At 39.7% G+C, this 26,485-nt stretch overlaps 1 protein-coding gene across 1 annotated transcript in view; it reads left to right on the top strand.

Annotated features, from left to right (window-relative positions):
- Window positions 1-25,729, top strand: part of TRAPPC11 (trafficking protein particle complex subunit 11) — a 42,598-nt gene extending 16,869 nt beyond the window's left edge. The window contains exons 16-30 of the mRNA XM_081220722.1: window positions 572-633; window positions 725-857; window positions 1,442-1,572; window positions 5,022-5,177; window positions 6,705-6,892; window positions 7,005-7,153; window positions 7,335-7,456; window positions 7,979-8,098; window positions 10,966-11,031; window positions 11,141-11,297; window positions 12,118-12,229; window positions 15,834-15,925; window positions 16,937-17,070; window positions 18,736-18,903; window positions 23,645-25,729. Coding sequence (XP_081076848.1) covers window positions 572-633; window positions 725-857; window positions 1,442-1,572; window positions 5,022-5,177; window positions 6,705-6,892; window positions 7,005-7,153; window positions 7,335-7,456; window positions 7,979-8,098; window positions 10,966-11,031; window positions 11,141-11,297; window positions 12,118-12,229; window positions 15,834-15,925; window positions 16,937-17,070; window positions 18,736-18,903; window positions 23,645-23,689 — 1,835 coding nt within the window. The 3' untranslated portion in view covers window positions 23,690-25,729. The remainder of the gene's footprint in view (window positions 1-571; window positions 634-724; window positions 858-1,441; window positions 1,573-5,021; window positions 5,178-6,704; window positions 6,893-7,004; window positions 7,154-7,334; window positions 7,457-7,978; window positions 8,099-10,965; window positions 11,032-11,140; window positions 11,298-12,117; window positions 12,230-15,833; window positions 15,926-16,936; window positions 17,071-18,735; window positions 18,904-23,644) is intronic.
- Window positions 25,730-26,485: the final 756 nt, after the last annotated feature.

The raw sequence follows: 26,485 nt of genomic DNA, 5'->3' as shown, positions 1-26,485 counted from the left end.
ACCGTGCTGTCAGTTTTCCAGACGTGTGCTTAGCCATCTTAGAAAAGAGATTTATTGGACTTCCCTGGTGGCGCAGTGCTTGAGAGTCCGCCTGCCGATCCAGGGGACACGGGTTCGTGCCCCGGTCCGGGAAGATCGCACATGCCGCAGAGCGGCTGGGCCCGTGAGCCATGGCCGCTGAGCCTGCGCGTCCGGAGCCTGTGCTCCACAGCGGGAGAGGCCACAACAGTGAGAGGCCCGCGTACTCCAAAAAAAAAAAAAAAAAAGTTAGGGCTTCCCTTATGGCGCAGTGGTTGAGAGTCTGTCTGTCGACGCAGGGGACACGGGTTCGTGCCCCGGTCCGGGAAGATCCCACATGCCGCGGAGCGGCTGGGCCCATGAGCCATGGCCGCCGAGCCTGCACGTCCGGAGCCTATGCTCCGCAACGGGAGAGGCCACAACAGTGAGAGGCCCGCGTACCGAAAAAAAAAAAAAGAGATTTATCTGCAGGGTTTTAATACCTGAAATGGGGGTAGTGGGCTTACTTACCTGTCATATAGTTCTAATTTTCTTCCTTCTTCCTTCCTATTAGCTTCAACTCTGAAAGATGACCAGAAATCTCGGATAGAAAAGAACCTCATAAGTGTTTTAATGGTAGGCTGGCAATCTTTATATAACATCTGTATCTGGATGTGTGTATTTTATAAAACTAGCTGAACAGATGTTTAACTCCATGTTGGCACAGAATGAAACTCCTGCTCCTGAACCTGACTGTGACATATTAGCTGTGAAAACTGCTCAGAAGCTGTGGGCGGACCGAATTTCTCTGGCCGGCAGCAATCTTTTCACAATAGGCGTACAGGACTTTGTGCCATTTGGTGGGTAACCAACGTCTACAGTATTATTTTAGAGAAATCGTCCTTATTTCTACAAAATAAATAGACACAGAATAATAAAGTCAAAGAATTTTCCAAGTACGGTTATTTTGTAGATGAACTGTGTGATTTTTTTTTTTTTTTAAATTTTCTGCCCATCGACTTTAAAGATGGTCAAAATTTTAAATACTTAGTTGAGGTCTTAACATTTACTCTGTTCATTTGTAGTTCAGATGTTATTTGAAATGCATTTGGAAAGACAGTCATTTAAAAAGTTTATGCTTTATTGCTAGGCAGGTATTTTGAAATAAGTTAAAAATAACAAAATGGTTCTTTTTTCTTTAAAATCCTATGTAAGTTACATTTTAGGAGGAACCATGTTTTTAAAATTAGAGAGGTTTTGGAGCTAGAGTTTATTTAAATTTGGTTTGATTTATGTCTTTTGAAATGCTTCAGGTGCAGAAGTCAGTAAGAATATCCAGTGTAGCTGTTTCCTTTCTGAAGAGCAGATGTGGATCAGAGAATAATGTGTGTGTGTCTAGCGTGTCTGGTGGTGTCTGACTCAGCCCTTTTTGTTTTATTTCTAGTGCAATGCAAAGCCAGGTTCCACGCCCCAAGTTTTCATGTCGATGTTCCCGTGCAGTTCGATATTTATCTGAAGGCTGATTGTCCACATCCCATTAGGTTTTCTAAGCTCTGTGTCAGCTTTAATAATCAGGTAATGGTACCTTTTAATGTGTTTTTACCATGTGTGTATCTTATTGTAGCTTGCATTAAATGAGATAAAATGTGCTTAGTGAATTTTAGGTCTTAATGGTTTCATATTAACAAATGTATTTTGATAGAGTCTATTTTAAAATAATTGTATTTATAGTTCTCAACTTCTGTATCCACAATTCAAGTTTTACACTTTTCTAATTTTTGTTTTCACTCCCTGCTTAGGAAACCTAAGAACTTTGTCTACACATAGACAAAAAGTTTTGTAATATGTATCTTGAATTTCAAATAATATCTATTCAGAATGAATATAATTTTCAAAATCATTTGTTTTATTCTAACATTGGTATTAGCTTTATATTATAAAACTGTTATATGTTTGATGTTAAAGAAATGAAAGTGGAATAGATGGGTAGAAAGTAGAAAGTAAATGTGTGTTCCTCCAATTCCATTCCTTAGGGGGCGTCACAATTAACTTCTTGAATAGTCTAGACATCTTATGTGCATGCATATATAAGCAACTTTTTTCTCCAGAATTGGGATCGTACTATATTTCCTACATTTGAACACTTTTATAGTGTGATATAGTCAAGTGCTCGATTGCATTCTGTTTCAGTTATAAGCTCACTTCTAATTTTCTGGTCACACAGAAAGTATATTGAGCCATTAACCAGAAAGCATTTATTGAGAGTTACAATATTCTTAGCATCATGGTGAACCTGAAAAATTTAGCGTATGTCAACCCCACTAAAATATAAGCATTTTGGGAGCAAGGCCAGGACTGGCTCACAGATTGCCTAAATGGGTATTGAGGACCAAATTATGTGTGTGGGCTAGAAATACTGTTATGGCAGGTGTGCCGGAGAAGAGAGCGGAAGTTTCAAAATTGAAGATGCAGTTAAGATAGGTTTAAAAAGATGAGAGGGGAAGGACGTGTTTGGCAATGAGAAAACGCTGAATGGAAACAGGAGTGAATGTTCTGTGTTTTTGGGCAAGTGAAGACAGCAGCCTCACGAGAGCAGAGGGATCATAGGTGGGGTGAGTGGGAGTCAGGCTGGGTGGCTTAGAGGAGCCTGGAGAGTTAAGCAGAGTCAGTCTGGGAAGTATCAATAGAAGTCTTTTAAGATTGATTTATTCATTCATTTATTCGTTATCTATCTGTTTATTTACTGGATGGTGGTAAAGAAAGAATGTTATCTGTTTAAATAGTTTTGTTTTTTTTTTGACTCATAAGAACTGAGCGATGTCCCTGTAATAGAATTGGTTAAATGAACCTGGGTCACTTGAAGATTAGTATGTTTTATTCAACTTCAAACCATTACCCAAGGATTCCTTCTAATTATTTTGAGAATTTTAAAGCAAGAGCATGAAATTTATGTTTAAGAAACTTTATTCCAGTAGCAAAATAGAGGGAAAGAAATGATTTTAGAAACCAGAGGCTCTTTGTATGAACCCAGGTATGAAAGTATGAGGATTTGGATTAGGACGCTAGTGATGGGAGTGGAGATAAAGGAATAACAGGCATTTAAAAATAGGTAAGTTTGGATTGCTGAGTATATATAGAGGATACAGAATGGGGATAGGATGGATGAAGGATGGGCTGTTTGGTTTTTGCAGGCCCAAAGCAGTTTGTTTATTTTTCCAGCTTTATTGCGATATGGCATATAAAATTGTGTAAGTTTAAAGTGTACATGATGATTTGATACACGTATTTTGCAAAGTGACTACCATAACAAGGTTAGTTAACACATGCCTCACCTGACATAATCACCTTTTTGTTGTTGTCTTTGTGAGAACATTTAGGATCTACTCTTTTAGCAACGTGCAAGTAAATACTACAGTGTTGCTAATTATAGTCCCCATGCCATACATAGATCCCCAAAACTTATTTGTCTGATAACTGGAAGTTTATACCCTTTGACCAACATCTTCCCATTTCTGCCAACGCCCAGCATATGGCGATCCTCATTCTACTCTCTGTTTCTGTGAGTTCTGTTTCTATAAGTTATAGATTCCACATATAAGTAAGATCATACAGTATTAGGACAGGAGGTTTGTATGTGCTCTTTCTTATGCTTGGATTGGTCTTCCCTCCTCTTTTATTTGCTTAGTTCCTCCTCGTGTTTTATCCCCTTAAAAGCCTCACTTCCTCAGGGACACCTCCCCTGACCTACATGACTGATTGACCTAGCCAGGCTCACATAACCCTTCATAGTACTTGTCACAGCTGTGGTTTCACTCTTGTCATGTGATTATTTGGTAAATGGCCTGTTTTTCTTACTAGAATGTAAGCTCCGAGAGGACAGACAATTTTTTTTTTTACTCACTATGAAATATTCTAAGTCTGGAATTTAGAGGGTCAGGGAAGGCACTCTCATTTTACTTTTCACATCATAGCCTACTATTCCATTTCTTTTCCTTCCTTTTTTTTCCCTTTCAGCAACAAAGACCACATCTATAATTAAACTAATGAAAATATTAAAATAAAATGTAAAGCAATTTGTTTTTAAAGTTGTGTTCTGAATATATGTTATTTGAAATTCAGGATGCAAATCACAAGGAAAAAAGTAGCGGGTACGAGGCTTCATAAGCCTGGAATAGAAGTGAAAATTAGAAGGAAGGTATAAAACTTAACTGTATTAGAATCTTCTGTGAAGGTAATTCACCTGCTGGGATAGAAGATGGCTCTTGGGAAGTTCTCAGTACTTATTGAAAGGATGAGAATGGTGATCGCTTAGATATGTATATGAAAGATGTCTCTGTTTATTCAGCTGTAAGGAGTGTCCTTTTCTGGGGAGGTGGCTAGACATTCCGTTCTGGACATGCTGAACTTGAAGTAATAGTGGAATTACCCCTGAGACAATTGTGGATATAAGTTAAGGAATAGGTCCGAATTAGAAGTCTTTATGTGGGAGATATTAGCACAGAGGTGCAGAATATGTAGACATAGATAGACTTTGCAGTGAAGTGAACGTAAGGAGAAAAGCTGAACCAAAAGCCAAGGACTGCAACTTTTGGAACCTCTGAATTAGGGGAACAAGAGGGAAAAAAGACCTCTGAGCGAAAAAGAGGAGGGTGAGAAACAGGAGATATTATAGTGTCACAGAAGCCAGGTAAAAAGGAAGCTCTTTAAGAAAAGATGATAGACAGTAGCATCCAATGCAAAGCAAAGAATAAGTCTTTGTTTCTGTCTCCAGGAAAGGGATGGCTAAATAAATGTTTTCAGAGGTCAGCTTCTGTGTGGACCATCTTTATCTCGTGGCAGCAGTGAGTGGTTAACTGCTACCATCTGGCATAAAAATACTTTTTCTTTTATTAATAAAAAATTCATAATGCTTCAGTTTCAGTGCAGTTAACCTTAACAAGCTCCAAGTAATTCGGTGTTTACTGTTAGCAAAACATAGGACATTTGAGCTCATAAACCGTGACCCTTGCTCACCTCTTTTTCAGGAATACAACCAGTTCTGTGTAATCGAAGAAGCATCCAAAGCGAGTGACGTTTTAGAAAATTTGACTCAGGGAAAGATGTGCTTAGTTCCTGGTAAAACAAGGAAGTTTTTATTTAAATTTGTGGCAAAAACTGAAGATGTGGGAAAGAAAATTGAGGTTAGTTATGAAATGTGTTTAAAAAATATTTTAAGTGATGAAAGTAATAATGTGTGTGTCAGAAAAAATTATAATAAAAATAATACAAAAGTTTATAAGTAAAAAATGAAAATCTTCCACTTGGACTTCCCAAGGGAACCCATTCATTATGGTCTTTTGGTAGGTTTCCCCTCAGTGAGAATATGTTATACGTAATATTCAGTAGTTGGCTTTTTTCGCTTGATCGTGATATATTAGACATCATTTCCTGGTAGTACATGAAACCAACCTCATTTTTAATGGCTGCATAATCAGCTAAGGAATTTTAAATTGTATATATATATATATATATATATATATATATATATATATATATATATATTCTATAATGTAGTAATTATATTTTGTAAAATATGACATAATTCACACTAAAGAGCTGTATCATTTTGACCTTTAAACATTGCTGATTGCATATTTTTAAAGAAAAAATGAAGATATATACTTCAAAGGATTCATTTAATGTAGATAATTAAAATGCCTTTCAGAAATATGTGATGAAAGTCATATTTTTATCGAGCATAAACTCTGGAGCCAAGCTACGTGGTTTTCAACGCCAGCTCCCTGGCTTACCTGCTTGTGGCCCCGGGCAGTTACTTGACCTCTTTGTGTCTCCGTTTCTTCATCTATAAAGTGGGGATAGTAACATTACCTACTTCTCGATGTTTCGTGAGAATTAAATCAGTTAGTTAATGTAAATTTCCTGGAATAGTGATTAGGACGAGGTGAGCTCTCATGAAGTGCTGCTTTCCCATGGCTGGAATGGGAATGGTCGGCTAACGTGAACTTGAGACCATTTCTAAGACAGAAACTTAAGACTGTACCCCCTATGTTCTCATAACAATTTCTGTGAATCTGTTGATTTTATTATTAACCAATATCCAGAGTTTTTGCTTATTCATTAAAAAAAAATTCTGCATGATTTTGGCTAAATCCCTCGTGACGTGTTGTAATTTTTTACAAGGTACCTAAGGAAGCCTACCAGATGTAAATCATAATTCATAATGCTATTTTGAGTATATTTGTTAACGGATTTAGTGGAAAGGACATTTATTCAGTTAATAAAGAATTTCATTGCTAATGCTGTTGATGTCGTCGGGAAGAATACGTGGCCACTAGGAGTTAGCTTGTGAGTATGTTAACGGTTAGCAGAGCACTCATTGATTTCACTCAGCAGCCACTACTGCAGTGTCTGCTCCTTCAGGCACCATGCGGAGCACCAAGATAGCAGCACCACACGGTCGTGTCCGAGCTGGGGAGTCAGCTTGTTATCCTCGTTTAGAGGTGAAGAGGTTGAAACCCCACACACAGCTAGCCAGTGTCACAGCTGAGAAAGGTCTGGGATCGGACTCCCACAGCAGGCGTTCTGACCTGTGTCACGTCGTGGGTCCGAGGAACACCGTAGCCCAGCAGCCCTCTCTGTAATTTGTTGGGAGGGGATGGTGATGAACTCGTGTGAGATGGCGTTTCTGACGGACCTCCTCCTTCTAGATCACATCCTTGGATCTGGTTCTGGGCAGCGAGGCAGGAAGATGCGTGGTCTTGAATTGGCAGGGAGGAGGAGGAGATGCCGCTTCCACCCAGGAAGCCTTACAGGCCGCCCGTTCTTTCAAAAGAAGGCCCAGGCTCCCTGACAGCGAGCTTCACTGGGACAGCATAGTGATCCAGGCGAGCACCATGTGAGTCGGCCTGGTGGGCAGATGGGAGAAGGTCACCTCGCTTCTCTTGAATACTTTGAATACTTTGTCTCTTTTAAAAAATCAGTGACTTAGCTAACATTTTTTCCCAAAGGATCATTTCCAGAGTTCCAAACATTTCTGTCCATCTGCGACATGACCCTCCTGCCCTGACTAACGAAATGTACTGTTTGGTTGTGACTGTGCAATCGCACGAGAAGACCCCCATCAGAGACGTGAAGCTCACTGCTGGTTTAAAACCCGGTAAACTTGCCTTTTTAAAATTTGAGACATGTTGATCCAACATAAAATAAACATCAGTGATATCAACTGCAGGAAGTTTGTTTAAAAAATGGTTATGATCTAGTGCTCTCTATGCAGTATTAATTGTCAAGATAACATTTGAATTTCCTGTATTTTAAGATGCCAACATTCATACTTTTAGGACAGGATGCCAATTTAACTCAGAAAACTCATGTGACTCTTCATGGAACAGAACCGTGTGATGAGTCCTACCCGGCTCTACTCACTGACATTCCTGTCGGAGACCTACATCCCGGGGAGCAGGTGAACTTGGCCAACTGATTGGAGAGGAAATCGGTTAGGTTGTATTGGTAAACACGTAGTGAGTTTTAGTTTTAGAGCACTTTAACAGCATATCCCGAGACTAAAAAAGTGATTCAGCTAATGCACATTTTGTACACATTTCACATACTTAATGTGTAAAATGTCTTCAGTTTTTATGCAAGGGATTTTAGAACAAATGATGCTAATATGGAGAATTCATTGCCTGATAAAATAACTAAATAACACGAAATTTGTAGCTTAGTTAAATAACCTTTCGGTCAACTTTCATTTCCAAACCAAACACAAAGAATTCTTGGGAAATTGAGAATGGTAATAAAAAAAAGATGGAGTAGTAATGATCCCACTCATGCTGCGTGCGACAGGAACAGCTATAAAAAATGTTCAAGAATTTAGCCAGTTGGTACAGTAAACTCTAAAAGGTGGGAGCATTATCCTAGAATATATATCAGGAGGCAATCTCTGTAATATTAATTAAACTAAAATACTTTTATTTTGTTGCAGCTGGAAAAAATGTTATATGTTCGCTGTGGAACAGTGGGCTCAAGAATGTTTCTTGTGTATGTTTCTTACCTGATCAATACAACTATTGAAGAAAAAGAAATTGTTTGCAAGTGTCACAAGGTATTTATTTCATAGCTACTTCGAGAAGTACCATATTTGGAGTGTTTCCTATTTTGTATTATCTTAGTTAACCTGTAAAATAAACAGCATAGGTGCTTATAGTCCATTACAAGTTTTAATGAAACATCTGTTGATTTTTTTATCATTTATGTTTATTATAAATGATGTGATATGGTATTCATTGCTCAAACATTAGAAAATTGGCCTATATGGTTTTTTGTACAGAGAACCAAAAGGTTTGAGATCTCATGCAAAAAAGCCTTGAGACTCTAAACCTATCTGCTTCTTTATAAAATCACACATTAGATAAAATCTGTAAGTTGGCTAATATGAAGAAGGCCTTGTGGGAGGGAGGTCTCCCTTTGCGGAATATTTCTTCTGTTAGTAAAAAAGATTCTTATGAACATCATTTTTTGGTGAGTGCACATTGATGAGGAAGAAATAAGAAAGCTATCAGGTCCAGCAACTCCGAGGCAGCTGCTATTAACTCCTTGAGGTATTTCTTATCGGTCTTTTTTGTTTCAAGAGATTGCAGGGGGACGTGTTTTTATATAGACTTAACCACATTGTATATAATGCTTGTATCCCTTTTTTTTTTTTTTTTTTTTTTTTGTGGTACGCGGGCCTCTCACGTCCACAGGCTCTGGACGCACAGACTCAGCAGCCATGGCTCACGGGCCCAGCCCCTCCACGGCATGTGGGACCGGGGCACGAACCCGTGTCCCCTGCATGGGCAGGTGGACTCTCAACCACTGCGCCACCAGGGAAGCCCTGTATCCCCTTTTATTAATGGAAAATGATGATATTTGGTATCTTCTTAGTCCTGGCAGCCTTTTCTTAGGAGTGGGGTCCTCACTCCAGCAGAGGAGAAGACCTAGGAATTTGGGGGTTTGTAGTTTGGTCACTGCACAGGGCTGGGCCGCAGGCTGTTTTATAAGTCACTGGGAAATAAAACCATCCTAAGAGAGTTCAGGAGGACTTCCCAAGTGGGAGGGAGGAAGGCATATAATACACTATCAAGAATTTCACCAGCCTGATGTAATTAAAAGAGCCTGCTGGTGAACTAGGAGATAAGGGTGCCAGTCTCGGCACTGCCTCCTAAATCCTGAACTCAGGTCAGCCAAGTAACTCCTTTTGACCTCCGTCTCCTCATCTATAAAATAAGAATGTTAAAGTTCTGTGCAGATTTAAAGTCCTAAGCCTTGGATGTTGTTTCTACTTCTGATAATGAAGCTGATGGTAGACTTGGAATGTACTTTGAAATAATCGTTTGCTACCTCGTAACTATCCTGAACTTGAGCAAAACCAGTGTGCTGCTACAATGTTCTCAAGACATGAGATCATCGAGATACATGCCACTTTTTTAGAGAAGAATGTATTTCTTCTTCTATCAGCCAGTCCATTACCAAGATGTGCTTGTAAGGGATGCTAATTCTGAGGAATAGAAATAGATATTACACAAAAAAAGAATTAATTGGTCAAATATGTTTGGAAAATACTGGGTTAAAGGGTGTTAAACAGATATTTTTACTTCAGGACTTAGCACAGCATTTAAATTTGCTAGTGTGTATTGTGAAGCTTCGCAAAAGGCTGTAATGATTATCTTTCAAAATTATTTTATCCGGGAGGGGGAAGGGTAAGCTGGGACGAAGTGAGAGAGAGGCATGGACATATATACACTACCAAACGTCAAATAGATAGCTAGTGGGAAGCAGCCGCATAGCACAGGGAGATCAGCTCGGTGCCGTGTGACCACCTAGAGGGGTGGGATAGCTTGATAATAATTGAGAGAGGAAATAATTTGAAGCATATAATAATAATAAAAATGATGTTGGCATTTCACTGAGTGTTTTGTGTGCACTATCTCATTTAATTATCATAACAACCTTGTGAGGACTATGAACTGAGACTTAAAGAGACCATCTACCCTTCCCAAGGTCACATCACTGTGTCCAAGTTCTACATGGCTAGTAAGTATGTGTCCAGCCAGAAATAAAATCCAGATCTATTTGGCCTTACAGCCTGAGTTTTAACCCAACATGGTCTTTTTTAAAGGTTTCTCACCAACAGTGTGGGTTGTTTTTTTAAAAGATGTAGTAAGCCCACTGTTGTTTTTTTGTTGGTTTTTTTTTAACATCTTTATTGGAGTATAGTTGCTTACAGTGGTGTGTTACTTTCTGCTTTATAAGCCCACTGTTTTTTGAACAGCCCTGTGCAGAGGAGATGGAGCAGGATGGTTAAGAGTCCAGGCCGCAGGGTCAGATTTGGTTCAGTTTCTGCCTTTGTCACCTACTAGCTGTGTGACCACTTCATCTTAAAATGGCAGTGATACTGGTGTCTGTTTCCTTGAGTTACTATGAGCATTTCATAATATGTGTGCAGTGATTATAATGCTATGTCATATTACATTATTATTATTATCATTATCATTGTTTTAGTTGCCTTGAGTCAAGGTGAGGTGAAGGACTTAGACAAAAAGAAGACCCAGATTCTAGGCTTTGCACCACTAGCTTTGTGGCTTAAGGCCAATCACTTAATCTTCTTTAACTTCTGGTTCTTCTTCTGTAAAATGGTGACAGTGCCTGCCCTGCCCACTGTTGCTAGATCCTGAGATAAATAATGTATGAGAAAGCACTATGCAGTGTGAACTATTACAAAACCGTAGATAATTAGAACTATTAGTCTGCTCTCTACATAGATTCTTACAAATACTACCTAAGGGAAAGATCCTAGCTTCTTAATTTTTAAATTGGAATTATTTATGGATCAGTAATCGATTGTGTTTTGTATGCCTTCTGTTTTTAAAACTTCACTTGTTGTTAAGATTTAGAAAAGCCGTTGATCGTGCCCTTTACATTTCCTTGCAGGATGAAACTGTAACAATAGAAACCGTCTTTCCATTTGACGTTGCAGTTAAATTTGTTTCTACAAAGGTACGTTCCTGTGACGCATACTGGAAATCATTTAGGTTGTAGAAATTAACAGAAAAAAGAAAATGGGTTAACTTACTTCCTGACAGACCTTTGTCTCCATCCGTGACAGTTTGAGCACCTGGAAAGGGTTTATGCCGACATCCCCTTCCTGCTGATGATGGACCTGTTGAGTGCCTCCCCCTGGGCCCTCACCATCATCTCCAGTGAGCTGCAGCTTGCTCCTTCCATGATGCCCGTGGACCAGCTGGAGTCCCAGGTGGACAACGGTGAGAATGTGGATCATCCCCCTTAATTAGCAGAAGACAGTAGTGTGTGTGCATGTGTAGGCTGGTGGTGTTAGCTGTTAGAGTTAGCTTTTTGCTAAGGAAGGGAATTTGAGACTTATACTCACAAAAAGCAGGTACAGTTAGAATTAAGTTAGAATTAGCATCATTTACAATTTGCTTGAGTATACCTTATTTTTTAAAAAATCAGATTCTTGATACTGTAAGAAAGTGACTGAAAAATGTAATTGAAGATAAAGGGTTTTTTCATATTTGGATTTTTTATAGATTGTTTTTTATAATTTTTAATTGATGTTTACTGTTTATAATTTGAAATGGGAAAAGATGTTTACCAAAGAAACTTTGGAAAATACAGAAAGGCAGACAATAAGTTTTCTAAATTATCCAACTAAAAACAGTTTATAGAGGCGATACTACCTTTCTGGTTCAGGGTACTTTGGGCTTTCGTATATTTCTAGAGCTGTTAGAGGGAATAAAAATTACCTTGAATGTTAACCCAAGCAAAATTGTGCTCAACTAGATTATAAGGGCAGATATTGTGAGGGGAAAAAATCATGATGTATTCTTAAGACCAAATATAAGTGAGTCATTTTATTTGCTCTGTTTAAGTGAGTCATTTTATTTGCCCTGTTTACCTGTCTCGTTGAAAAAGTCATTTAACATCTCGGAGCCTTAGTTTCCAAGTCTCTATAAATAATGTATAATTGATAAAGTATTCTTTTTTGTTGTACTACTTGGATGTAAAGCTCGCTTTTTATAGATGAAATCACTGCATGAGGATTATGAAGTCTCTTTCTTGTAGTTGTCTTACGGACTGCAGAGAGTGCCAGTGAATGCTTTTGTCTTCGTTGCCCATCTGTTGGAAATGTTGAAGGTGGAGTAGCAACTGGGCATTATATTATCTCCTGGAAGAGGTAAAATTGTATCAGCCCTACCTTTCTTCATTATTTGTGTTATTCTAATGCCTTTATTATGTGTCATTGTCATTTATTTATTCATTTATTTATTTTTAATAAAAGTATTTATTTATATTTAGTTTTGGCTGCGTTGGGTCTTCGTTGCTGCACGTGGGCTTTCTCTAGTTGCGGCGAGCAGGGGCTACTCTTCGTTGTGGTGCACGGGTTTCTCATTGTGGTGGCTTCTCTTGTCGCGGAGCACGGACTCTAGGCACGCTGGCTTCAGTAGTTGCGGCACGCGGGGTCAGTAGTTGTGGCTCGCGGGCTCTAGAGCACAGGCTCAGTAGTTGTGGCGCACGGGCTTAGTTGCTCCGCAGCATGTGGGACCTTCCCGGATCAGGGCTCGAACCCACGTCCCCTGCATTGGCAGGTGGATTCTTAACCACTGCGCCACCAGGGAAGTCCTTGTCATTGTCATTTAATAGTTGAGAGCTTCTGTCAGCCTGGAGAACGAACTAGAAGTCACATGCTGTCATTGACCTTTTGTCAAAAACACAAAGATTTAAAAGGATAAACTTTCGTTTGTGTTTTGTTACAATTTGTGAACTATTACAGATGCAATTTTAGCCAAATTAATTCTGATGATAGAACCAGCCACTAAAAACATGAGGAGAAACTGCCCTTATTTACAGTCAATAGGATTGTTTGCATAGAAAACCCAAGGGGATCAACAAATTATTGGAATTATAAAGAGTCTCAGCAAGGTTGCTGGATATAACATCAACATACAAAAATCAGCTGGATTTCTGTATATCAGTAATAAACCTCTAGGGAAAATATTTTTTTAAATAGGTGTCATTTACATAACAAAATGGTAAGATACATAGGAATACATCTAGTAGAAGATGTGCATTACCTTTATGGAGAAAATTATAAAAATTTAAAGCATTAAAGGAAGACCTAAATAAATGAGAGAGATACAAAATAATCTCTGATAGGGTTTGGATAAGATTTAATATTGTAAATTGTTCTGTAGATTCAATGCAGTGTCCTTCAGGATCTCAACAGCTTGTTTTGTTTTTGTTTTTGTGCAACTTGACACTCTTGATCCTATAATTTGGATGGAAAGGCAAAAAGGCAGTAATAGAATATTCCAGAAGAAGTACAACTAGGCAAGGGTACTTGCTCTTCCAGATTCTAAGACTTATTGTAAGTAGTCGTCACTACGGTATTGGCTCGGGGAGATGTAAATAAACCAATGGAACAGAAGAGAGAGTCTAGACATAGTTCCACAGATCCACACATGGAAATTACATTTCACAGAGGTAGCATTATAGATCAGTAGGGGAAGGAGGAACTGCTTTATAATTGGTGGTAAAGAGTTGGGTATTGACTTGGGAAAAAATGGGATATCTGCTGTACCACTGAATACTGTATATAAAAATTCCAGGTTTATTAAAGTTCAATTGTAAAAAGCAAAACTTTATTACTTTTAGTAGAAAAATAAGAGAATCATTTTATGACTTTGGCATAGGAAAGAATTTCTTTAAATAAGACCCTAAAAGTACAACCCACTAAAATGGATAAATTTGATTTCTCAAAATTGTTTCTCAGTTCATTAGAAAACGCCATGAAGAAAGTGAAAAGACAAAATACAAACTGGGGGAAGCTATTTGCAACATCTAAAACTGACAAAGGATTCGAATTCAGATCAAGAACTTCTTCAGATCATAAGAAAAACACAAGTCTCTTAACTGAGAGTTGAGAAAAATACTTGAGTAGGTAGTACAGTGATCAGAAGAAGCTGGATGGCCAGTAAACATAGGGGGAGAAGGTCAGCCTTATAAGTTACCTGAGATTCAGCTGTACTCACACTACTCTGAAAAAATGAAAGGGTTAAACAGTGCAAAGTTTGTCAAGAGGAGGAGTATAAATTAGAACAATTGCTCTGGAAATATATTTGGCAGTACCAGGTAAAGCTGATGGCTATACCCTGCAGTCCTAGAAGAGATTCAAACATACACAAAGGGGACATGTCTGAGAATGTTCATAGAGGCACTATTTATGATAGTAAAACGTTAGAAAATAAATGTCCACCAACAGGAAATTGGATAAATTGTGGCACATTCGTACAATGGAATATTATATACCAGTGAAAATGAGGGAACCAGCGCTACACTTATCAGCCTATTAATACTAAATGAAACAAAGCAACTGCAGAATATGAACAAATTGCCTATATATAGTATTAGAAAACACATAAAACATATGTTTCTTAGGGCTATACATATAATTTGGAAAAGCATAAAGAAATACATAGGAATGATAGATAGAAGCCAAATTCAGGCCAGTAGTTACTTCTAGAGTGGAGGTTGGGGGATGCAAGTGGGAAGGGGTACACGGGAAGATTCAGCTACGTTCTTATGTTCTCTTAGGCCAGGAGGTAGATGCGTGGTATTTCATGTGTTATTTTCTTGGCATGGCTCAATTATTTTATAAGTCTTGAAACAGTAATTAAGATACTAAAAATGAGAAAGGAAAAATAGGTAATTTTATTTTTAAAAAATTAACTTGTCTTTCTGCCCCCCCTTGAATTTACCATATTGATGTTTAGTTTAATTCACATGTTTATAGGAATTAAAACAGCATTTTGAAGGTGCTGCTTAATTACTCTGCTGTGTTACTATAAAGACAGGTATTTCTTGGGGCTTCCCTAGTGGCGCAGTGGTTGAGAGTCCGCCTGCTGATGCAGGGGACGCGGGTTCGTGCCCCGGTCTGGAAAGATCCCACATGCCGTGGAGCAGCTGGGCCCGTGAGCCATGGCCGCTGAGCCTGCACGTCCGGAGCCTGTGCTCTGCAACGGGAGAGGCCACAACAGTGAGAGGCCCGCGTACTGCAAAAAAAAAAAAAAAATTTCTTAATGGTGAGAGGTTGGGTGTTTTTGCCTGTCAGTGGTTTGCACTATTGTAATAGTGTCAGCTGTTCCACCTCTACATATGTGCTCTTCCCACGGATTGTCCTCAGCAGTCAGATAGATGCCTGCTGCCCCTGTAGTCCCCACCCTGACTGTACTACAGGGAAAAATATCTGACAGTCTCATAATGTAACTCACTTTATCTCAGTAATATTGGAATGCCACTGTGTCTACTGATAGTAAAATATTTTTAGTCTTCAGTTTCTCCTGTGCACCCACAGTGCAGTTTTAGCAGGGCATGTCCAGTGGTCTGGTGCTCATCTGGAGATGGTCCTTGGTGTGAGAAGGTGTTTGTGTCATAATGTAAAGCACTGCACTGCTGCCGACGTTGAGAACATTTTGCTACCAAAACACTATGTTAAATGGTGTGCTCGTGGTGCAGTTGACTTACATTCTGACGCAACTCCTTACTTCATCACTGGGACCAAACAGCAGCCTTGAGTTATAACATTTGTTAATCGGAAATCCTCAAAACAAAAATGGGATTGTAAAAGCTCTTCACAAAACTCCTTCCATTAATGAACTTCTAGAAAAGGGATAATTTATATTTCCTTCGTAATTAGTTGGTGAATATACGTGTTCCCTGGTTTTGATTTATTAACTTCTCACATGAAATGTGGATTTAAAAGGTACCTTTTTCTGCTGTAGGACTTCAGCCATGGACGACATCCCTGTCATCAGCACTGTCATCACTCTGCCACACGTGATTGTGGAAAATATCCCTCTCCATGTGAACGCAGGTAACGGCACTCACATTTTATTTGATCAAAAAAAAATCCAGTAAGAATATTTATTTTAGCTTCTAAGATTTTTTTAACTTTCTATTATGAAAAATGCCCACCATTTATAAAAGTAGATTGTGACCAGTCTTGTTTTATCTATACCTCTCCACACTCCTACCCTCATTATTTTGAAGCAAATCCCAAATATTATGTCATCTATAAAGATTTCAGTATGCATCTTTAACATTAATGGCTATTTTTCTAAACATGATCACAATACCATTATCATAACATTAAAACTTAGCAATAATTTTGTAATATGATCAAATTCCAGTATTGAAATTTCCCTAGTCGACTCTGAACGTTCTTTAGTGTGTTTGAAGGTCCCTGCGTTGCCGTTCATGGATGTCTAGACTTTTGAAACCTATGGGCAGGCAGACTCCCTCTCCCCCGCTCCACCGCCACCTCTTCATCACCTCCTCTGCCACCTCCACCTCCTCTCTCGCTTCCTTGGCGTTCATTTGTTAACGAAACTCAGTGCCTACAGCCTGGATTTGCTGATGGCGTTGTATCATTTTTTTAAGTGTTTCTCTGTCCCTATAAATTGGTAGGTAGATCTGTTGGCTTGATCACATTCAGGTTAAAGGTTTTGGCAAGAATACATCACAGTTCCCATCAAGGGGCACATAATGTCTGTCATTCCATCTTGAGCCTTTATTGATATTTAGGGAAATCTTTTGTAGATATAAAAAAATATTCCTGAAATATAATTCAGCTCTTGGTAGCCAAGACCCCTATCTAAGTCAAATCAATTGTAGAAGGAGACCGATTCTTCTTAGTCTGTTTTATCGTCACCCTGTGGCTATTGTCCAATCAGAGAATATTCTTATTTAGCAAGAGTGCAGTGCTATCTTTAATTTAAATAATCCCATGTCTATAGAGTGAGATTTATTTACAAAAAGAACCCATAAATGGTGAGCTTTTTTTTTTTTTTTTAAACCAAGAGTAATGTGTCATCTTTCTCTGCAGATCTGCCATCATTTGGGCGTGTTAGAGAGTCGTTACCCGTCAAGTATCACCTCCAGAATAAGACTGACTTAGTTCAAGATGTGGAGATTTCTGTGGAGCCCAGTGATGCCTTCATGTTCTCAGGTCTTAAACAGGTACGGGTCATATCTCTTTGGGTTGTTTATGAAGACACAAAAGTATGACCAGGAAGTGGAAAGCTGTACATTTCGTGTACAAATGAATTGATAAGGCTGACTGTGGTCCCTGTTGTTTTGATAGTGGTGAATCTTCAGTCACTTTTGAAGGTTAATTACAACTTGCTATAGAACTGGGTTAAATGGGCAACCCTTTTTGCTTTGAGATCACACATACAGGTTCTTTCTCCGTATAAAACAAGAGTTCACAAATTCTTGGACTACAATAGAATTCCTGAAAATTTAAAAATATCCCTTTTATTACTAATGAGTTTGTGTGTGTGTGTGTCTTTTAATTTGAGGCCTTGAGGCATGGCTACACAGATCAAAGCTTAATTTCCTTCTGAACTATCAGTACAGTTTTTAAGAGATTTTGATCTTGCATAGAATTTACTTATCTTTGTTTCATGTAGGCACAATTTTGTATCTATACATAAAAGTAAGTGATTCCGATGTTTTGATTCATCTATTCAAATCAGGGGTAGAAAAGTTCATCAGATTTTTGGGTGGGACATACACTCTCAGGCAAAACCACGCTGCAGTGAGAATACTGTCCTCCTCTTCAAAGTGGCCACAGAGGGGAGCTCCCTGATGGCCTAGTGGTTAGGATTCTGGGCTTTCTGCCAGGGCCCGGGCTCAATCCCTGGTCAGGGAACTGAGGTCCCGCAAGCTGTGCAGTGCAGCCAAAGTAAAAGCAGAAACAAAACAAAACAAAAAAGAGTGGCAGCAGGGACACACCTCAGTGGTCAGTAAGTGCTTTTCATTAATAAGGATGTAATTAGAGCACAAACTTGTCATGACACCTAGTAACATCCACCCTGACTCACCAGCCATGCCATGGCTGGGCCTGTCCTGAGTGCTGTGTTTGCTGTTAAATGAAAGTAGAATTACACATGAAGTATACTGTAAATCTGTACAGTAATTTAAATTTATAGTATATACCAAATATAATATTAGCTGTAATATGTTGGTTACACACACACATGTATTATCTCTGACGCAACACGCCCCTATATGTACTCATTTGCAAATGAGTAAGCTTTTCTTGATTGTTTTGATCTCTTTCACATATTGACTTAAAAATAATTAGATAATGTAAGATAGCAAAAATCTTACCTGTTGGTGTTCTTTCCTAAAGTACAAACATCTTTTCTTCCCCTGAAGTTACTTACCTTACCTCAAAGGTGGAGTCCCTAACACAAAACACAGGAAACAATCTTTTTGTCTCATGTTGACATGATGTTTACAAAGATGCTTTTCTGCATGTTATCCCATAGCGCCCTGTGCCTGTAAAGCCTGCCTGGTCTAAGACACAGGAAATACTGATCCACTCTGTGGTCCCATTGTTAAGCAGGTACAGGTTGCCTTTTAGATGTTGGTAGAAACTGAGAAATCATGCACATGTTTTTATTATGTTTGTTACCTGCATGATCCTGACCTCATTAATTCAGCTGTATATTTTGGTATCTGTCTGGAGGAAGGGATAGGAGAGGGTGTGAATATTTCACCAGAAAGATTTAGGTGTCCTATCATTTGCTAGTAATCTATGGGTAACATCGTATAGATGTTGCAAGGGTATTTGATATCTGTATTTGATCATCTTTCTCTATAACTTTTGTGATTTAGATTCGATTACGTATCCTCCCTGGCACCGAACAGGAAATGTTATATAATTTCTACCCTCTGATGGCCGGGTACCAGCAGCTGCCATCTCTCAACATCAACTTGCTCAGGTTTCCCAACTTCACAAATCAACTGCTGAGGCGTTTTATACCCACCAGTATTTTTGTAAAGGTGAGGCTTAGACATATTCTGCTTTTTAAATTCACTGTCTTGAAAACAAACAAAAGAAGATGTTTTTTCATGTCAACTTCACTAAGTATTTTGAGACTAACAGGATAGGGCTTTGACTGTTACTATCTATATAAATTTGGCAATATTGCTATTCATTTCTATAAAGTTATTATTTTATAGATTTTTTTTAGATTTCTATTTTATAGATTTTTTTTAGATCTAATTACAAAGATTTTTATTCCCTTGGGTAAAGATTTACCTTTATGGCATCCTTAAACATGGTTTTTCTTTGGCGTTTAGTAAAGTATATTTCTATTTATTTTTTTTTAATTTCTTTATTTTAATTTTTTGTTTACTTTTTAAAGTATGTTTTAAAATTGTAGTTAATTTGTAACTATTTTTTAATCAAAATGGATTAACTTTGTGAATACAGCCCGTGAACTTTTCTGATTCTAACTATGTAATACTACTGGATTTGGGTCTTTTCTGAAAATGATCACCGGTCAGAAACTATACTGTGGTTTAATGTTTTGATTTTTTAACAGTGATACCATTTCCAGGTTGCTGCAGTAAAGGACCCTGTAGGACTGTCGTCGCTTTGCCTCGGGTTAAGCCACTCTTGATGCCTAAATTAAGGCTGTTTCTCCAGATAGTTCTGGTTTCCCTTGGTAACCAGAGATACATGAACATATATGAATCCTGTGTGTTCTCTTTTTTTTTGTTGTTGTTGTTGTGTTTTTTTAAAATAATTGATAGAGTATCACACTTTTTTTAAAATTAATTTATTTATTTTTGGCTGCGTTGGGTCTTGGCCGCTGTGCGCGGGCTTTCTCTAGTTGTGGCCAGTGGGGCCTACTCTTCGTTGCAGTGTGCGGGCTTCTCATTGCAGTGGCTTCTCTTGTTGTGAAGCACGGGCTCTAGGCATGTGGGCTTCAGTTGTTGTGGCACGCGGGCTCGGTAGTTGTGGCTCGCAGGCTCTAGAGTGCAGGCTCAGTAGTTGGGGTGCACGGGCTTAGTTGCTCCGCGCACGTGGGATCTTCCTGGACCAGGGTTCAAACCCGTGTCCCCTGCATTGGCAGGTGGGTTCTTAACCACTGTGCCACCAGGGAAGTCCCTTGTGTGTTCTCCTTTTATTTTAAGTTTATACCCCCTTTTTGGATGACAAGTTACAATTTCCTTTTTTGTATCTGTCAGGCTTTGGGGAAGCCCTGTTTATATAATCTGGGATTTGGTAAATTATAAGTTAGCCTGTGTTCATGTATCTGTCGTAATCTTCCCACCTGTTACCTTTCCAGACTTACACAGTTTGTTGTTGTTGTTTTTTTTGCATCTGCAAAAAAAATCATTTTTATTAACGCTCTAAGCTTCTATTCTATACCATACTTTTATTTTTTTATTTTTATTTTTTTAACATCTTTATTGGAGTATAATTGCTTTACAATGGTGTGTTAGTTTCTGCTTTACAACAAAGTGAATCAGCTATACATATACATATATCCGCATATCCCCTCCCTCTTGCGTCTCCCTCCCACCCTGCCTATCCCACCCCTCTAGGTGGTCACAAAGCACCGAGCTGATCTCCCTGTGCTATGCGGCTGCTTCCCAGTAGCTATCTGTTTTACATTTGGTAGTGTATATATGTCCATGCCACTCTCTCACTTGGTCCCAGCTTCCCCTTCCCGTTCCCCGTGTCCTCAAGTCCATTCTCTATGTCTGCGTCTTTATTCCTGTCCTGCCCCTAGGTTCTTCAAAACCTTTTTTTTTTTTTTTAGATTCCATATATATGTGTTAACATGTGGTATTTGTTTTTCTCTTTCTGATTTACTTCACTCTGTATGACAGTCTCTAGGTCCATCCACCTCACTACAAATAACTCAATTTCGTTTCTTTTTATGGCTGAGTAATATTCCATTATATATATGTGCCACATCTTCTTTATCCATTCCTCTGTCGATGGACACTTAGGTTGTTTCCATGTCCTGGCTATTGTAAACAGAGCTACAGTGAACATTGTGGCACATGACTCTTTTTGAATTCTGGTTTTCTCAGGGTATATGCCCAGTAGTGGGATTGCTGGATCATATGGTAGTTCTATTTTTAGTTTTTTAAGGAACCTCCGTACTGTTCTCCATAGTGGCTGTATCAATTTACATTCCCACCAAGAGTGCAAAAGGGTTCCCTTTTATACCATACTTTTAAATTATTATTTTTTAAATCTCATAATTTTGGGTCTCCTGTGTTTAAACAGTGGCCTTTTTGTTCTTTTAAGACTTTATTTTTTTTAGAGCAGTTTCAGGTTCACAGCAAAATTGAGAGGAAGGTACAGAGATTTCCCATATACCGCCCGCCTGCACACAACAGCGGCTTTTTTTAACATTTCCACCTCATCACGGTCTAAAGCCATTTCCCTTGCTGTTCCTCACTGTCATGTCTGAGGTTACCCTGCAGGGGAGAAGTCATGACCGGGTTGGGGAGCGGCGGTGGGATGGGTGGTCTCTGACGTCCTTTTAGCTGGTTGACCCTCTGAAGTTTGCTCTTCCTAAACTCAGAAGTACGGCTTTCATCAGCGTGAAAGTAGTTTATCGATGTACAGACCTGATCCTATTCTAGCCGGACAAACAGAGCTTGTTTGAGATGTGAGAGTTGATCATGTTGGGGAACCAGCATTTTGTTCCCATCAATTAATCTCTTTCATTCCTTTCCCTGAAGTGCTCAGAACACCCAAACTAACCCCAGATAAATCTAGTTCCGTCTTCTGATTTTCTTTCACAGTAAACCTCTTCTGGGTGGTGGTGTTTTAAGTCCATAAGGAAAGGCTCCAGAAAAACAAACATTCATAAGCTTTAACCTAATCAGCACACCCTTTTCTAACTGCCATGCTCTTTTCTCTAAATTTAAGAAACATCTTCTAGTAACTTGACTGCTGCTAAAAACATTGACTGGATTATTCAGAGCCAGCTCCTTTCTCATCTGGGAAAGCTCAATAATTAAAATTGTTTTACCTGTCACACTAAGGGCAGTGAATGAGGATTACCCTTTTTCCACTTCATGAACGATCACTGACTAAAATTTTACATCCCGTCATACCTTTATTAAACTTTACACCTGTGCTATTCCAATACGGTAGCCACGAGCACATGTGCCTATTGAGATTAAAATTAATTAAAACTTAATTTAAAGTTTAGTTACCAGTTGCACTAGCCACATCTCAAGTGCTCAGTAGGCATGCAGCTAGCAGCACTGATGTGGAGTGTTTCCATCCTCACGGAGAGTTTTGTTGGACTGTGCTGCCCTAGAACAAGCTTGGATCCATATTTTTCTTCCTTCGCAAAATAGATTTGTTTTCTTATTGCATGATAAGAAAACAGATTTATTGTTCTCTGTCCCTGTTTGTAAAGCTGTGTTTGGTAAGGATTTGACCTGGTGGAGCCATTTATTCTGTTTCTAAAACTAAACACCCATGGGCTTCCCTGGTGGCGCAGTGGTTGAGAGTCCACCCGCCGATGCAGGGGACACGGGTTCGTGCCCCGGTCCGGGAGGATCCCACATGCCACAGAGCGGCCGGGCCCATGAGCCATGGCTGCTGAGCCTGCACGTCCGGAGCCTGTGCTCCGCAACGGGAGAGGCCAGGGCGGTGAGAGGCCCGTGTACCGCAAAAAACAAAACAAAACAAAAAAACCTAAACGTCCTCCATGAGTCCTAAAAATTACACGAACTATGAAAGACCAGCAACCTATTCTTCCCTTCATCCCATTCAGATGCCTAACTCACACACACACGCACACATGCTCACATACGTACATAAAGCTGCCCAGCAACAGATCAGAGCAGGAGCGCCCCCTTCACTGCTCCAGGGAACCCACAGGAATCAGCTGCTTGAAACACAGCAGTGGGCTTGTGGTGCTGAGGTTGTAATGCTAATCTAGTTCATGTCCCAAACACCGTCTCTCATGCTTTTCCCACAAAGGTCTGCTAACGTACATCCGTAAAGTAGTCATTTGCAAGAATTTCATTCTTTTAGCTACTCCATGACTCTCTGGGGTGTTGCTGACCTGTCAGAAATTTTACACCTAAAAACAGTCATGATACCTTTTAATCACTCTTAGTTTTTCTTCTTCTGATGTGATGTTTTAAATTTTTTCAATCACTGAACTTGGAGAAAGGGAAATTTTGCTTTTATCTGCTGCTTCAATCCTTGCAGTCTTCGTTGTTAATACCCTAGAGTTCATTGTGAATCGCTTTTTCTCAAACAGGACATTGGGAAACCTTGAATCCCAAAGAGCTTGCTGTTAGCTCAGGTTTGTGGCCTGCTTAAAGCTCGGGACCCAGGCTGAGCAAGGGAGAGAGAGGATAAAGCTTTACCGCTTGAGCAGGAATGGTGGCCAGGTTCCCTTTCACACGCGGTACCATTGATAGATTGGTGGTAGCTGCCGGAACACCAGGTTAAAAGAAAAGCAGTGACGAGGTAGATTCCGCGGGTGGGTGTGATCGGCTGGTGATGTCTGCCGCTGGGGACAGAGGGCGTGGGCAGCCTGGAGGCTGTGCGGTCACCATCCCCAGGCTCACGTGAAGAAAGAGGGTGGTGGGGGGAAAGGAGGAAAGCAACACGTTTTGTTTGGATACTTGCACACGTCTGTTCTGTTTTCGTGAAACAGTTCCAAGAACTTCAAAACCTCTTCAATTCGTAGCGCTACTGTTGCCATTATCATTTCGTAAACCCGTTCTGTTTTCCACTCGGCAGCCCCAGGGCAGACTCGTGGACGACGCCTCCATTGCTGCGGCGTGATGTTCAGGACGGGCCTCGGCTGTTCTTACGGAGACGCCGCCAGAACCGTATACGTTTTTCATGGTGAACTGTAGCTTGATCATGGTGCAAGTTAATCTTTGCTGTTTTTTAATGGATGTTATACCAGCCCTTCAGAGGAACTCATGCTTAAAATATTAGGAAAATCTATCCTCTCGTACAGTTTCACAAATAAATATTTGAAATCTGTCAGTGTGACGTGAAAGGATGTCAGTCCTTTGTTACTGTTGAAAGTCATTTTATGGATAGTAACGTCTTTTCAGAGTAAGGGATTTGCACACGCAGTGGCCGAGGAAGGTTAAGCATCTGAAATATGACTGGACAAGGGGAACACGCGCCAGCGTCTGCCCCAGGAAAGTTCTGAATCCCCGGGTGTCTCTTTCAGAGTTGGCTAAACTGGAGGTAAATCCGTCCTCGTGAATCTAGTGTGTGCTCAGAATACATAAGCAGGAACCGGAAAGCAGTCACGTGACTGATGCAGAAAACTTCCAGAAAGTCTTAATCAAAGCAATTTAAGATGTCTAAGAAATATCTTTGCTTACCATCAAAACACGTCAGATAGGTTCAGCTTGCAGCCAAAACATGGATAATTTATGAAGCAGGTTTGTATTTATAAGTATGTTAACAAGATCCTTACCTGTCAGTATCTGAACTGCAAGATTCTGATTCTAAGCATAATTCCCTAAACTAAAAGTTTTTGAGAAAGGTGCAAGGTCTAAAGAGCTTTTAGTTATGTTGTGCAATTTGAAAAGAACTATTTAAAACTTCTGAAAATTCATGTAAGTAAAAATCATATTGTGAAAATCCTCTTTGTTAAAATATCTTCATTTAAAACTATCCCATTTCCCAGAGATTTTTATTATTTAAAAGTGTAGGACTTTCAAAAAGGAAAAGAATAATGTAAATAAATATGTTCTCTTTCAGGTATGCTTGTATGTATCTTTTCTTTATGTCGCGCTTGTTTGATTTCAGCTTCGTGGAGCAGCTTTTACTAAGAGCACAGTTGCAGAGGTGTGGTGGAGTGCGTAGGACTGGAAATAGATCCGTCTTCTAGAGCCGGTGCCGCTCATCTTCGGGGGGACTGGGGCGGTGACGGGCTGGGAGGACGTGAATTCGCTGTTACCACAGCTTTACAGGTGGAGGCCACAGGAGTTTGTCGGATTGTCTAGAGCCAGATCCCAGCTCCGGTGGCTTTGTTCATGTTGCCCTTTGTTTGTCTCTGTTCTTACCTGTAAGATGTGGGTGATGGTAACACTATCTCATAGACTTGGTATGAGAATGATAAAAATTAAATACACAAGAGGAACCGTAAACAAAAATTTCATGAAATAATGCTTTCTATATGCTCTTATATTTTATATCCTACTCTGTTTTGTTAAAAATATTCCTGGTTTAACCTGCTGAATTGATTTCATGACTGACTAAGGGGATGTAACCTGATGTTTGAAAAATTCAAAGGTCCATCTCATGCCGTGCTTATGTAATAAAGGTCTCACGTGTTAACACCGCCATCATCAAACACTAAGTACTAAGTGCGTGTTAGAACAGATGCATCATTGGCATCCACTTTAAAATTGTTAGCCTGATGTCAGTGTGATTTGTGTGAGTGTAAATACACCACATAAACAGGTCTGTGCTTTCCCTCAATGGCGTAATCCTTTCTCAACCAGGAATTCTCCCATGTCGTTCATTTTACTGTGAATGTATTCTATTCACTTGTTTTTAAATTGCAAGTCTTAATTCAGAAATACATGACATCGTGATCTTCCTGGGTCCCCAAAACAAAACCTGTCACAGCATTGCAGGACCTGTTGCCTCACTGAGGTTACAAGTGTCCAGAAGGACCTCAGAGTCTTTCCCTTCCTGCCCCTGTGCACCAGCCACAATCATCTGTCCCTCATGAGAGGGCCCTGTCTTCTGTCTTAGTCCCGTGTTGCCATTTGAGTCTCAATATTACTCCTTACCAGTATTATGCACCACTCCGGGGTATAAAGTTTTAAATAAAGCATTTAAAATTTGGAATTTGGGGGAGCTATGTATTAAAGTTTGACTCCTGGGCTTCCCTGGTGGCGCAGTGGTTGAGAGTCCGCCTGCCGATGCAGGGGACGCGGGTTCGTGCCCCGGTCCGGGAAGATCCCACATGCCGCGGAGCGGCTGGGCCCGTGAGCCATGGCCGCTGAGCCGGTGCATCCAGAGCCTGTGCTCCGCAACGGGAGAGGCCACAGCAGTGAGAGGCCCGCGTACCGAAAAAAAAAAAAAAAAGTTTGACTCCTGATTCTTGAAGGTAAGAGCTGGTGGATAATCAATGTTCCGTGTTACCAAGAAGGTGAGGATGGGATTGTCTTTGGCATAAAAATAATTTCCAATTTGCTTAATTTTATATATCTATGATCCGAAAAGTGCAACTTCAACCTCAGTTTTCCTCAGAAAGTCTTAGATTCTTTATCTTTGAATTCTTCTTTTTATTAAGAGGCTTTCCAGAGCGTGGCTCTTACACTGAATTTTTTTAAATGTCTTCACGTTGCTTGAAAAAAAAAGATTCTTTACGTTCATTTTCATTCAGTCATTTCTTTCATGGCCCATTTTAACTCCACCCAGAATATTAAAAGCCTCTTTCTTGATACTGTCCTTAACAATAGGTGTTAAGAAATCTGAGCTGTAGGGCTTCCTGGTGGCGCAGCGTTTAAGAATCCACCTGGCAGTCGGAGCCTTTGGGGTGCGACCAAGCTTTGCTCCTTTCCAGTTGCCAGGGCCGTGGGAGGGACGTCACGGCCCGTT

The sequence above is a fragment of the Mesoplodon bidens genome, assembly GCF_964165515.1.
Source record: "Mesoplodon bidens genome assembly, chromosome: 20".
Classification (NCBI taxonomy): Eukaryota; Metazoa; Chordata; class Mammalia; order Artiodactyla; family Ziphiidae; genus Mesoplodon; species Mesoplodon bidens.
This window is presented reverse-complemented; position numbering and strand designations above follow the sequence as displayed.